Source organism: Fukomys damarensis, unplaced genomic scaffold (genome assembly GCF_012274545.1).
Source record: "Fukomys damarensis isolate Sample0158 unplaced genomic scaffold, DMR_v1.0_HiC HiC_scaffold_1, whole genome shotgun sequence".
In the NCBI taxonomy this organism is placed as follows: Eukaryota; Metazoa; Chordata; class Mammalia; order Rodentia; family Bathyergidae; genus Fukomys; species Fukomys damarensis.
In genome coordinates this window covers 33,618,196-33,632,023 of record NW_022900913.1, presented here as the reverse complement: position 1 = coordinate 33,632,023, position 13,828 = coordinate 33,618,196, and the positions used below count along the sequence as shown (strand labels likewise).

At 34.2% G+C, this 13,828-nt stretch overlaps 1 protein-coding gene across 6 annotated transcripts in view; it reads right to left on the bottom strand.

The window, feature by feature from the left end:
* Positions 1–396: 396 nt before the first annotated feature.
* Positions 397–13,828, bottom strand: part of Ghr (growth hormone receptor) — a 239,236-nt gene continuing 225,804 nt past the window's right edge. For all 6 annotated transcript variants that reach the window (XM_019208905.1, XM_019208906.2, XM_019208904.2 and 3 more), the window contains exons 7-10: positions 12,544–12,709; positions 10,596–10,686; positions 2,746–2,815; positions 397–2,581 (exon numbers count right to left, since the gene is read on the bottom strand). In XM_019208905.1, coding sequence (XP_019064450.1) covers positions 1,625–2,581; positions 2,746–2,815; positions 10,596–10,686; positions 12,544–12,709 — 1,284 coding nt within the window. In that variant the 3' untranslated portion in view covers positions 397–1,624. The remainder of the gene's footprint in view (positions 2,582–2,745; positions 2,816–10,595; positions 10,687–12,543; positions 12,710–13,828) is intronic.

Below are 13,828 nucleotides of genomic sequence, written 5' to 3'. Positions count from 1 at the left end.
GCAAAAAAAAAGGTGAGAATTAAAATTACCAACCACTAAGATTGCTTTTTCGAAAGGTCTGAGCTAAATGTCAAATACTATTTATCTTAAAGCTAACTTTAAAATTTTGAGTTTTTTTTAAACAAAATGAGATGAAATTACTCTCTCATGAACCTTTTAGGGAGCTATACTAACAAATTATGTTGAAGCTATGAAGGAATTGAAAAAATAATTCATATACTACTTAGGCCTTTGTTGTATTTTTAATTTACTTTTATTTCTGACTACTTGGTTGGAGTCTAGTCCTTTCGAGAGGAAATAAAAAATGATGAAAGTTCTCATTTTTCTTTTTTAAAATAAGCCCTACAAACATTTAATGAAGAATTTTCTGTTATTGATCTAATTATTTTTGAATTATCTTTTGGGATAGAAAATGGTGTGTACGTGTGTATGTTTTTTTGTCCCCTGTTACCATGAGTAATAAGTATGTGTCTGGCTATAGGCTGTGAAACAGAGACCTGTTTCTTGAGCTTTTTGTTCCATACCCAGTTAACTTCATTCATTCTGCTTTGATGTACAAAATAGCTTGTCCCTTCTTATCTTCTTAGGTACCTATGAAATAAAACGGAGCTGTGTTTGATAAGACACCACTGCGGAGGCGCTGGAGCTTCTTTCCCTCGATCTGCGTGCTTTCCAGCTCCTCCTTGTGCTGCCACAGGTCTGGGGGTTCCTGGTCCGTCTGAACCAGCCTACCCTCTGCTTCTCTTAGAGAGCTCTGCAGGGTGATCTGAAATTCGCCATGGAAAGGGAGTTTTCCCCCTGTATTTTTGGTTTATGCAGTGTAAACATTTTAATAACATTTCTAAATTTAAAAATATTTGTTAAAAAAATTTAGATATAGTGAATGTGTTTCAATAATGCGAGTTGCTAAATTTTTAGAATTATTTAAGAAGTTTTGGGAAATATAAAAAGGACTTTGTAAAAACTAACTTGTTTTGTTTTCTTTAGGTGCACTGAACAAAGCATTAAACCAATGTTACACTGTAGTTGCTACATTTTTTGGGGGAATAGGTCATCGTGATCTACAGTACACAGTGTGTGTGTAGTATATTATAAAATAGCCATGCTTGAAGTCTAAATTATTAAAAATATCTTTATCAATTGTATGTGAAAATAAATGTTTTAAATATCGAAACTATTTTGCCTTCTTACCTAAAGTTTTACCTCCCAGTTAATTAAAAGAAAAAAAAATTAGCCTGTGCTATGACTTGAATTCAATTTCCTGAACTGCAAAAGCCACCTGACTTTATTTTGCTTTTTCAAAAAGCTTGATTTACTGTACATTAAAGGTGTAGCCATTCAATGCTCAGTATCACAAAATCAGCACTCACAATAATAAGACAATTACTGCCACTAAACAGTCTTTGAGGCAATTTAAAATATTTACAATTCACAAGGAATATCTATTTGATTAAACATTCTCATTTTTTCATTTTAATATCATGTTTCAACATTTCAGGAAAAGGCATTTAGAATCTATACCCACCCTCACACTCCCCCAAGAAAACATGTTTTGGTTTAAGCATTCATGCCCTAGCCAATTCTTTGTGATGAAATATATCACTTCTGAGAAACTGATGAAGGGCTACGGCATGATTTTGTTCAGTTGGTCTGTGCTCACGTATCCACACGATGATAGAAATTCTTTGTCAGGCAAAGGCAGGGGCAAGGCAGCCGCATTGAGTATGAGGCCCTGTGGAGACTGCACTATATGAATGGAGGTATAATCTGGGAGAACCATTTCAGAGCTTAGAGGCTGTTCCACAGCCCCGGACTTCTCAGCAGCAGTGGTAAGGCTTTCTGTGGTGATGTAAGTATCCTCCTGGTTAAAGCTTGATTCTACATGTGACTTGACCTCGATGTGAGGGGTCATGACAGCACACTTTTTGGCATCTCCCTTGAAGAAGTAGGCATTATCTTTGATGAAGTTGGTCTCAGGGTGTGTATCACACTGGGACATTCCTGTCTTATTCTTTTGGCCCGGGGAAAGGACTACACTTCCTGCTGGTGTAATGTCGCTTACCTGGGCATAAAAGTCCATGTTTGCCAGTGAACTAGGATTGCTTATCTGAGTAGGGGCATCTTGGTTAGTTGACTCAGTTTTGCCAATAAGAAGCAGTTGTGGTTTGTCTTCCTTTGTTGGAATGACACTGGCCTCCTGATGGTCAGGAGAAGCATCATAAGGTGAATTATTTTGATTCTTCTCATCAAGGCACAAGAGATCAGCTTCCCCTTTTAACTCATCTCGCCGAACAACCTCAGAGGTGCCAACACACACATCACTGGCATTGCAGTCAGTCTCCAGAATATCAGGTTCATAACAGCTAGTGCGTCCAGAGTCATCATCCTTTGCCCCAAGGATATTAAGTGATTTCTGATGGTCACTGCTGAGAAGTCTGTCTGTATCTGATCCTTCAGTTTTTTCATCAGGGTCATCAAAATCTAGCTCAATAAATTCAACCCAAGAGTCATCGTTGTAGAACTGAGGTTTAGAGTTATCATGAATGGCTAAGATTGTGTTCACCTCCTCTAATTTTCCTTCCTAGGAAGCAGAAAAAAATGAAGATCTATGAAAAGATCCTCATAATGATTAAGTAATTTTAAATCTGATGCACATAGTTTGCAAAACACTCTCCACATATGACATCATTCTTTAGATATGACTTAATTAGTGCTATATACAATTTATATAGGTTTGTTAATTACCTTGAGGAGATCTGGATCAACTCCTTTAATCTTTGGAACTGGAACTGGGGGCAAAATCAGCATTTTAATCCTTGAAAACAAATAGAATTTTGGTTTGACATATCTTAAAACTTACATGTTCTCATCTTTCAAAAGATAGAAATAAAATATTAGCAGCACTATAAATTATCCCAGTTATCCTTGCATTTTATATAAGTGGAATATGAGACAGGGAAGGAAAATATTAAGCAGTAATAAAACCTGTAGAAGAAAGAAAAACGATAGCAACAAAAAGCCCTCTTTTGAAAGTCCATTTAAATAGTGTGGTTTTCTTATAATATTTTTTCTTAATGCTTTTTATTGTCAAGCAACTTCAGTATTTGAGGAGTGTGTAATATAATTCCATCTGAACCTAACTTCCATGTCAGTTATAAGAAGGCAATTTTAGTCTATATCTCACTAGTAATTTTCAGAGAAGAAATGAAGGAAGAAAGAGTAAGAAAAGAAAGAAAGGGAAAGAAATGAAAAGAAAGAAAAAGAAAGGAAGGAGGGAAAGAGAAAGGAGAGAGAGAGAGAGAGAGAGAGAGGAAGAGAAAGAGAGAGAAAGCAAGCAAGCTAAGTCTAAATAGAGCCAAAGTTATTTAAGACCTTGAAAGAGGGTGAACTGGGATAGGTTAACACAACACAGTTCACAGTAATTATAAAATCATCCAGAATGATCTCTAACCAGAATATTACTGCAGGGCTCCTTTTCAGGTAAGACAAAATCTGAGAAACTATCTCTGACTGATTAGGATGGATTTATACAATTCTGTGATGCACTTTTTCTATTATGAAAATTAAAATTATTTTTTGATTATAATTTATTCATCTATCCTTCCTGTCTTGTGCCTTGTTGAATCCCGAGCACTTATCATAATTCCTGGCACAAAGAAGGTGTTCAGTAAGCATTCCCTAAAGAAATTTGAATAAATCATTTGCCTATTTAGTGAACAGTGTAGCTGGAGTTTATAACTGAAAACCAGTATTATAGCACTGGAGATTTATCATTCCAAACCATTTTATGGTTAAAAAAATCCCCCAAGTATTCAGAAATATTGTTGGGCAACGATAGTAACCTCGTCTTTCTATACACAGTGTGAATGGATTGTCTAGTCTATTCAGTGAGTTAGCTTTTTGATCAATATTTCTACCTGCCACTTTACTTAATCTAAGAAATAAGCCCAAATTTAATTTTACAATTTGTTTTGAATAGCCACCACCAGTATGCTTACTTAGTGGGGGAAGTGTTAAAACAAATTGTTACTGATGAGTTATACAGAGATGAATAATATAAATTACTTGCCATTTTGATTACCTCTGGCATAGTAGATACACTTTGAGATATACTTTGCACAAGAATATGGGTTGAAAAATTATAGCCTGTGGCCCAACTCTGAATGGCCACTTTTGTTTTGTATAGAAAGATGTTTTTGGAACACAACCATGTTCATTTATTTACAAATGATCTTTGGCTGATTTCATGTCAGAGTTGTGGAACTGATTGTGGCAGAGATGTATCCCCGCCAACATCTAAAAATTTACTATCTTACTGTTTATAAACAAGTTTGTTGACTGCTGCATGAAATATTTTCTTTAATCCTTACAACAACCAAAGAAGCAGATTGTCTATGCAAAAACTTAGAAAATTAAGGAACATGTTCAAATCACTGGGACTCAATCCCACAGTACCTGACTTCAAACCCAGGCCCTTTGTCCTCTATCATGTTGCTGTGTCATTTGGTTCTGCATATTTCAAATTTTCAAAAATGTGAGAAAATGCAATACAACACTAATTATAGGAAGCAAAGATTCCTAAATGGCTAATGTTTGATATTGTGATTCTCTGTCCTGAGTCTTTCTCTGGAAGGGGATGCATTCGGAATGTGTTAATAGATATGACCATAAATCACAAGGGTCAGACCCTGGAACCACAAGGGCTCACGTTGGTTATGCAAATGAATATAAGAGGGCCCCTGAAGTGCTCTGTGGAGGAAGGAAAGTGGTGTCAAACTGGAGTATGTATGCCTTCCCAAACGGGACAGCTGTCTCTCCATTGCTGCACACATGCCATGCAAAAACCTTGTATTACTCCATCTTTTGTTTTTTTAGGATGGTCCAGAAATCTGGATTTTTGTGTGAAGATTCTCTATTTTGTATCCCCTTTGTAACAAAATTGTTACTCTAAAATAAAACAAAATGACAAAACACGGATCCGTGGTCTGAATTTGGCTTTCAGTTTACCACTTCTGTTTTATGCTAACTCGATTATTTCTTTCCTTGATAATAGATCGAAGCCTCAGTGGGTCATATGCTGGCAACTATTACAAAGTAAAAACATGCTTGAGTCTCTGATGTTGCTATCTTTTTATTCAAATACAAACATTATAAATCATATGAATGACTATGATATGGATTAAGGCAAGGTAAGGCAGCTTAGATAATGAATTATGACTCACAAAAGTTCAAAGACATATAGGACCTATAACCTTGAGTACCTTGGCTTTCTGGGGAAGACAAACATAAGCACTGCATTCTTTGAAATATGATTTTAATTGTGAGAGCTGCATGTCATTTCTATATCTACTGACAACTATTTTCTACCATTTCTTATTTTCATTAGAGCATGTAAATTAATTTTTTAATTTTTGTTTTATTAGTGCATTTGCAGGACATGAAATTTACGTTCCCCTTGTGATGGGGTACATACATGTGCATAACACAGCTTGTGCTTTTTTCAATCCCCCCACTCACCTCCCTCTCTCTGCCTCTAAATCCCCTTTGCCCATGTACATTCTTGTCAGTATTATTCTTAGCTAATGTTTAGGACATGTAATATTTACATTCACTTTGGGTATTTGGTATATGTACATAGCAGGTCCTAAATCCGATGTCACCTTCTTCTCCCCCTCTCTTTTCACCCTCAGTCTCCTGGACTCCTTCCCATTCGCAAAAGATTTATTAAATTTTTTCCTGTTATCCATTCTTTATTTTGATCTTTGTTCATAGTTTGACTTGCTCAACTAAGAGATGGGATACATTGTTTAAGTTTGCATCTTATTTCACTCAAAATTATATTTTCCAGTGCATATATTTCCTGCAAATCTCTCAAATCTATCCTTCCTTATAGCTAACTAGTATTCAGTTATGTGCAGATATTACAATTTTTATGTGTTCATCTGTTGATGGCCTAGAGGCTGCTTTTAGGATTTAGCTATTATGGAATTTCTAATTTTACTTCTTTGAGAAATCTCCATGCTAATTCCCTAAATGGTTGTACTAATTTACATTCTTACCAGTTAGGAGGGTTCCTTTTCACTACAGTCATGCTGATATTTATTGCTTGACTTGATTACCATTCTTACTGGTGTGAGATGAAGTCTTAGCATTGTTTTAATTTGTATTTCTCTAATGGCCAAAGATGTTGAACATTTTTTTCCTATCTTTGTTGGCCACTTATACTTCTGAGATGTGTCTATTCATTTCACTTGCTCATTTCTTAATTGGGTATTTTATTTGGGGCGACCTAATTTTTTTGAGTTCTTGGTATATTTTAGAAATTAGTCCTCTGTCCAAGGAACAGCTGGGGAAAGTTTTTCCCCCAATCTACAGGATGTCTCTTCACTCTACCAATTGATTTCTTTTGCTTTCAGGAGGATTTAAATTTGATATAATACCACTTATTGATTCTTCTTTTCCCTCATTGAGTTTATTGGTACATTTTAGGTATACAGTACAGTTACATTCATCATTGGGATCTTCTACCTTTACATGACAGGTCTTGGTTCTCATTTTTTCCCCTTATCCCTGCCCTCCCTTTACCCCTTTTCCCTCCCCATTTACAAACACTTTATTTCCATTTTTTCATTTCTCCTATTTTTTCTTTTCCTTATTCCCTTTCCCCTACCCTTCCCACTTTCCCTATACCTTTAGCCCTTTTCTTCCTATTTCACATGGTCAATTATCTCATTAGGATCTTATGTACTATTATAGTTTGTTCATACCAGAGAAACTATTCGGTGTTTACACATGTGTGAATTATGTATTTCACTTATATTATCCTCAATATATATCCATTTCCATTTATTGATTCTTGCTGTTATATCTTGAACAATCGGAATTTTGTTCAGAAAGCTCTTTTTTATACCTATGACTTCAAGTGTTTTACATATAATATCTTCCAATAGGTTCAGTGTTTTTGTTTTAATGTTCAGATTTTTGATCCATTTTGATTTTAGTTTAGGACATGGTGAGAGACATGGGTCCAGCTTCAAGCTTTTGCAAAATTTAATTTTCTGGGCCAGGGATTTAGCTCAGTGGTTCCACTGCCCGCCTCACAAGCACAAGGACCTGAGTTCAATTCCCAGTACTGAAAAAGAAAAAAATAATGCCAATCTTCCCAGCGCTATTTGTTAAATAGGCTATCTTTCCTCCAGCATATGTTTTTGGCTCCTCTGTTGAAGATCAAATAGCTGAATGTGTCAGGGGATGTTTCTATATTCTCTATCCCGTTTTACTGATCCACCTGTCTGTTTTTCTGCAAGCATCATGACTTTTTTTTTCTTTTTATTGAGTTTATTGGTACAATCTAGGCATACAATACAGTTACATTCATCATTGGGATCCTGTACCTTTACATAATAGGTCTTGATTCTCATTTTTCCCCTTGTCCCTGCCCTCCCTTCACCCCCTCCTCCCCTCCCCATCTACAAACACTTTATTTCCATTTTTTCAGTTTCTCATATTTTTTTCCTCTCCCTTATTACCTTTCCCCCACCCTTCCCACTTTCCCTACACCTTTAGCCATTTACTTCCTATTTAACATTATTAATTATCTCATTAGGATCCTGTGTACTATTATAGTTTTTCACACCAGAGAAACTATTCGGTATTTCAGTTAAAGAAATCTCTGTATGAACATTAAAAATAGGGAATCCTAAAATAAAACTAAAAAGGAAAGTAAAAGAGAAAAGGCAGTGAAGTAAGATTAAAATAATCCTTAATTCTGAAGATGAAAATGGTCCCTTAACATATTTAAATGCCTTTTTATCACAGTTGCTTTGTATGGTAGTTTAAATTCAGATATTGAGATGCCTGCTGTTTTGGTCTCGTTGCCCAAGAATGCTTTTGCCTTTCTGGGTCTCTTCTGGTTCCATATGAAATTTAGGATTGGTATTTTCTAGTTCTGTGAAGAGTACTGTTGTACTCTGATTGAGATTAGATTGAATCGGTATAAAAGTTTTGAGGGTATGGCCATTCTGACAATATTGGTTCTGCCCATCCAGAATCAAAGGACATCTTTCCATTTTCTTTTTCTTCTTTGTATTGGGGATCGAACTCAGAATCTTGCACTTGCAAGGCAGGTGTGGACATCTTTCTATTTTCTGATGTCCTTTTAAATCTCTTATTCAGAGCAGAGTAATTTTCATTACTTCCTTGGTTGGATTAATTCCTAGGTATTTAATTTTTCCTGATGCTATTGTGCATGGTATGGTTTTCCTAATTTCTTTCTCAGTGAGAACTCAGTGAGTTCATTATTAGCATATAGGAGCACAATTTTTGTGTGTTTATTTTGTATCCTGCTACATTGCTGAATTTGCTTATTAAATTTAAGAGTTTTTTGGTGGAATTATTTGGATTCTTTATGCACAGTATTATGTCATATTTGACTGCTTCCTTTTCTACTTGTATCCTTTTACTTCTTTTTCTTGCATGATTGCTCTGGATAATGTTTGAATACTATGTTGAATAGAAATGGGGATAGTGGGCATCTATTTCTTATTCATGATTTTAGAGGGAATGTTTTCAGATTTTCCACATTTAACATGATGTTGGCCTTTGGTTTGTCATAAATAACATTTATACAATTCATATTTGGTCCTCTATACCTATTTTTTTTCAGGATAGAACATAATCTAAACAATGATAATGGTTTTATGGCAAAATGATAAAATGATTCTTTTCTACAAACAGCTCATTTAACATGGGAAATTGGATTACAATAAAGAGTTATACTAATTTTATAATTTGTGGATTTTAAGTTTAGAATTTCATTATTCATGAAAAACACCATTTTAGACCAAAGTTAATATACTCTTTAAAATCCTATTTGTTAAGAGGATTTTTGTTTCAGATTTGTCAACTAATGTAGGTAAACAATATAACACAATTTCTTGGCCTTCACAGTAACTCCAAATTGACCTCAAGTGTGAGCAGATAACTATATACATACATATATATGTGTGTGTGTGTGTGTGTGTGTGTATGTATATAATGGGTTTATCTACTACAGTTGTATATAGGTTTGCCTATCAATACAAACAGAAATGTTTCTTGAGAGTTAGGTGCAAAATCAAATTGTGTGGAATGAATTTTGCTTTTCTACTCGTTTATATTATTTATATTATAAAATTAAACATGAAACCCTACTGAAAATAACCCATTCTGCTTTCAGAGACTTTTAGGATGCTTGACACTCTAGAAGAGTAGCATTATAGGAATTTTCTTTCTTTCTTTCTCTCTCTCTCTTTCTTTCTTTTTCTTTCTTTCTTTCTTTCTTTCTTTTTCTCTCTCTCTCTCTCTCTTTCTTTCTTTCTTTCTTTCTTTCTTTCTTTCTTTCTTTCTTTCTTTCTTTCTTTCTTTCTTTCTTTCTTTCTCTCCCTCTCTCCTTCTCTCCCTCCCTCCCTTCCTGCCTTCTTTTTCTTTCTGTTTTTGCTACTGGGATTCAAACTTACTTACCAGGCAGGCACAGTGCCAGTGAGCTAAATTTCCAGCCCAGGAATTGTTTCTAATGAAATTCTATTATGGAGTTTAAAAACGCTAAACTACCCCAAAGCCAATGAAATGTTGGTAACAATATATTCACATAGGTCTCATTTTGATTTGTAGATGGCTCTTAGCTTCAGCTAGAGAACTTGTTTTCAACTCTAGGTAGGATGATCATCTGTCTTGCCTAGAAATGTGTGATTTCTCAGGACTTGCAGTGTAAAACCTATAGACCCAGGCAACCTGGGAGTGGTAAGTGGCCCTAGTTCTAGGAGGAGAAGAGATAATTGAGAGATTTAAAAAATATACCCAATGTAAGAAACTCACAACCTACATCATTTATTTCCCCCTATATTTTGTATAAAAACCTCTCTGTAATGTCCACTAAATTTCCTTCAAGAAGAAAAAAAAATGATACCATCTCATGTCTCAAGTAAAATTTAAAGATCATGTGACCTAGTCTTATTACTCACAAAAATGTGGAAACCCAGGGAAATTAAGGGGTGAAGGCAGGATCAAACAACAGTGGCTGAATAACTGGAACCCAAGACTTGATTCCAAGAGAATTGAAATTAGAATCTCTTCAAACTTAGAAACAATTTTACCTGCATTTACAAATGCAGATGAAATAAGAAATTATAAATATCTAAATAATTTAAATGAAATCTAAATTTACCTGAAATCACCATCATATAAAATCTTTTAATAGTTTTTTTAGACTGAGTTGAGCAGGTGGCTCTAGTTTTCCACTTACATGTGTCTGTACATGAGGACTGCAATCAGACTTGGGCAAAGCCTCAGTGATGTCTTTTGGAGTGAGAGTGAACAGATCCAGGTGCTGGGTATGTGTGTGTGCTGCCCTAAGCCTCTTTATGTACTTTATGACAGCCAGATAGTATCTAAACCTGTAAGTACTCTAAGATAACGTGAAATAGTAAAGGTATAACTGGAGTTGAAGTTTTGCTGGGTTAATTAAAGTTTTGACTCAAAATGTATAAGAGAAAATATCAAAGAACCCACAGCAATCTAAACAATTCGTAAAAACATATCAAAGAAGACGAACTTACCTTTGCTGTTTAGAAAATATGACCACAAGTAGCATCACCATAAGCCCAAATATTCCAAAGATCATAACTAAGAACCATGGAAACTGGAACTCTGAAACACAGAAGAATATTTCACTCAGAATTATGAAAGTTAGGCAAAGTTCACATTTCATTCTCTGTTTCTACATAAAAATATATGCTAATTTGAATTCATTTGATAACCTTGAAAACAATAGGATGACTTAGAATTTTTTTTCTGATCTAAGAACACCTTTGTTTACTGTTAAAATCCTTTCACATTTATGAAATCTTGCAAAATAAAAAGATACGGTTCATACATGCATGTTTAAAACAAAGCAAAAAACAAAACAAAAAACAATCTAAGCATCTAATCAGACCTAACTATTGCCTGCCTTCCTTCCTTCCTTCCTTCCTTGTGATGATATTTTTTAGCTTCTGGATTGGGTATCTGTCAAAAAATGTGGATGGAATCTTTATTATGAATCATGACAGAAATTTCTTAGACACACAAAACATCATTTTACAGCTTTAAATCCTCCCCCCTCCATTTATCCTGAGACTCCTGACTTGAGCTCGTAGTATACTGTGTATGAGACTTGGGGAAATCTACAGTTTCTATTTAATTCCTCAAGACTAAGTGTCTTTATGCCTCAAGACTAAATAAGCTTGCAGTTGTTTCCCAGTATTCTTACAGACAGTGGCAGAGGCTTACCCACTTTTTAAATGAAAAAGATACATGGAATTTGCCTCTTTTGCTTTTTAAAAAGTAGGCCTTTATGCTGAAATGTGTTTTCCTTATTTAATAAGCTGTTAAAATCTCCAAGGGAAGTAATATGAATATTTTTGAGAATTATTAGGGGAGAGAATATCATTTTGGATCTTGTGGTATCTGTAACTTTATACTGATGACATATTCAGAAGTCTAAGAAGCCAGAGCTTCTCGTCTTCTTTTTTTTTTTTCTTTTTAGTATGGAAAGAACAGCCAATTAGAAAAATTATGGTAACTAAATTAAATGCTATCATTAAGCTCAAAATATTTGTGGTATTTAAACATTAATTGCATTATATTAAATACTTTTAAAAAACAGGCAAGCTAACTAGAGTTTAGAAACAATGGTGCTATTGAAGTTTCCATCTTAGTGCTACGTAGTGACTTTCAATCTATACAGTAAAGGCAGAAATATAAATTTAATTTCTTTGTAGCTTATGATTATCTCATTACTAAACCTCAACTTCTCATAAATCCCTAGAAAACCTTTGTATTCAATGAAAGTGATAACATATAAACTGTATTCATTATTAACCAGCCTTCTTTATTTCTGTATCTAAGAGCTTAAGTCTTTTAATCTGCATGTATAGGTCTCATTTTCAAAACTTTAATCATCTTTGTGATTCTCCTATATAGGGTCTTCCAGTGTTTCACATTTGCTTTGTGTGACTATCACACTCATTACTAGTCCTTCCTTCAAGTAAAAGCTACACCTGCACTTTCTAAAACCAGAAAGCACCCTTACTACTTATGCTGACACAATATGATGCTTTCTCATAGCTGCAATATAAACATTCATCCATTTAAATACATACCTTGATTCCTTGGGGTTAGAAAAATATTTTTGTCTGACTATACATTCAAAACAAATTCATTGTAGGAAATTTTATAAATATATATATATATATATATAAACTTGCCTGCAATTCCACTATCTAGAAATAACCACTGCATTTCTTTATCTAAATTTCCATGTCCTCCAGGACTTTTCCTACATTAAATAATCTGTAAACCAAATGCTCCTTCTGATTTTGTAATACACAATATCTGTTGTAGATGGTAAGTGCAAGGTCTCTCACCTTGAAGTTTGATGTTAATGCATTTTGATCTACACAATAAGCTAACAATTAAGGCATGTATCAACTGATATATTGTCAAAAGCCATTTAATTTTCTTTACCTTCTTCACACTTAAATGAGCTCAACTGAGGAAGTGTTATGTAGAGCACTTCACTGAACTCGCCATATTTTTCAGAGTGTTTTTGTCTGCATCTTACACGAACTTCATATTCTTTATCCAGTTTCAATGAGTACAGTGGAACTGATGTTGATACTACAGGGTCCATCTTTCAAGAAAAAATATAAAGTCTTATTGGCTAGATAGTCAACAACTCAAAGTAGTAGACTCTTTATGTGTTCTTTCATTTAGATTTAAAATGGATTTCTATAAAGTGAGCAATATTTAAAAATGTCCAGGAGAAGTATGCTATTTAGAAGATAATTGAGACAAATTATATAAAGAGTCATTTCATTAAAAGGATAACAGCCTTCTGATTTATTTACTATAAACCCAAAGATTTAATAGATTTGCTTAAAGAAATGCAGCTAGACCTTTAGAGTGAGCTGTTATAAATTCTACTAAGTTTAAAGTGTAATAGAATTATTATAGAGAATAGCAGATCTTAAGACTATAGACATATTGTCTAATTCTCTGGGACATTTCAGTTTTGTGTAGAGGAAGACATTAGAGCAGAAAGAAACAAATGTATTTCAATATCAAAGAAAGTAATATATCTGTATCCCTTGGAAATTCCAGGTACCCAATTATTCATAGTCACTGAATTGTAAAGGATTCCAGAAATACAATAATTGTCCTTTTTAAAAGTTAAAGAAAAGTTCAAATAACTTTATTAAAATAACTACATATGTAATCTGCTTACTCCAGAAGGTTTAAATCCACTGTAAAATAGTGCTGTGTTTAAAATCCACAAGGGAAGGTCACTGGAGTCCTTTGATAATGAGCATCATAATCTCACAAAATTTAGGGTCAAGATATTCTTTTACTTCCCAGAGAAAGATAGATTGAATTACTAGACTCTCAAGACACGTTATTTTTATCAAAGAGGTAAATCCACCTAGAGATGATGTTTTCCTCCAAATCAAATATTCAAAGCAGGTACTCAATGTGCTTTTTATATATTTTCAGGTAGAACACCTTGTTGCTGCCTGTAGAATACTTGGAACATTCACTTTTTCATCAGCATGGACTTTCACATAAGTAAAATCCTCACAATTTGTTTTAAGCCTAAAACCAGACCTTCAATGCCTGAATGAAAAATTTCTTTCACCCCAGTTGGCTTCAACTCACAAATACCTCTTTTTTTCTCATGTGTACATGACATTTTTTTGTATTTTTTTCAGAAACCTCTAAATATATGCTATATTTGCATGCCTAAAATGCTTTC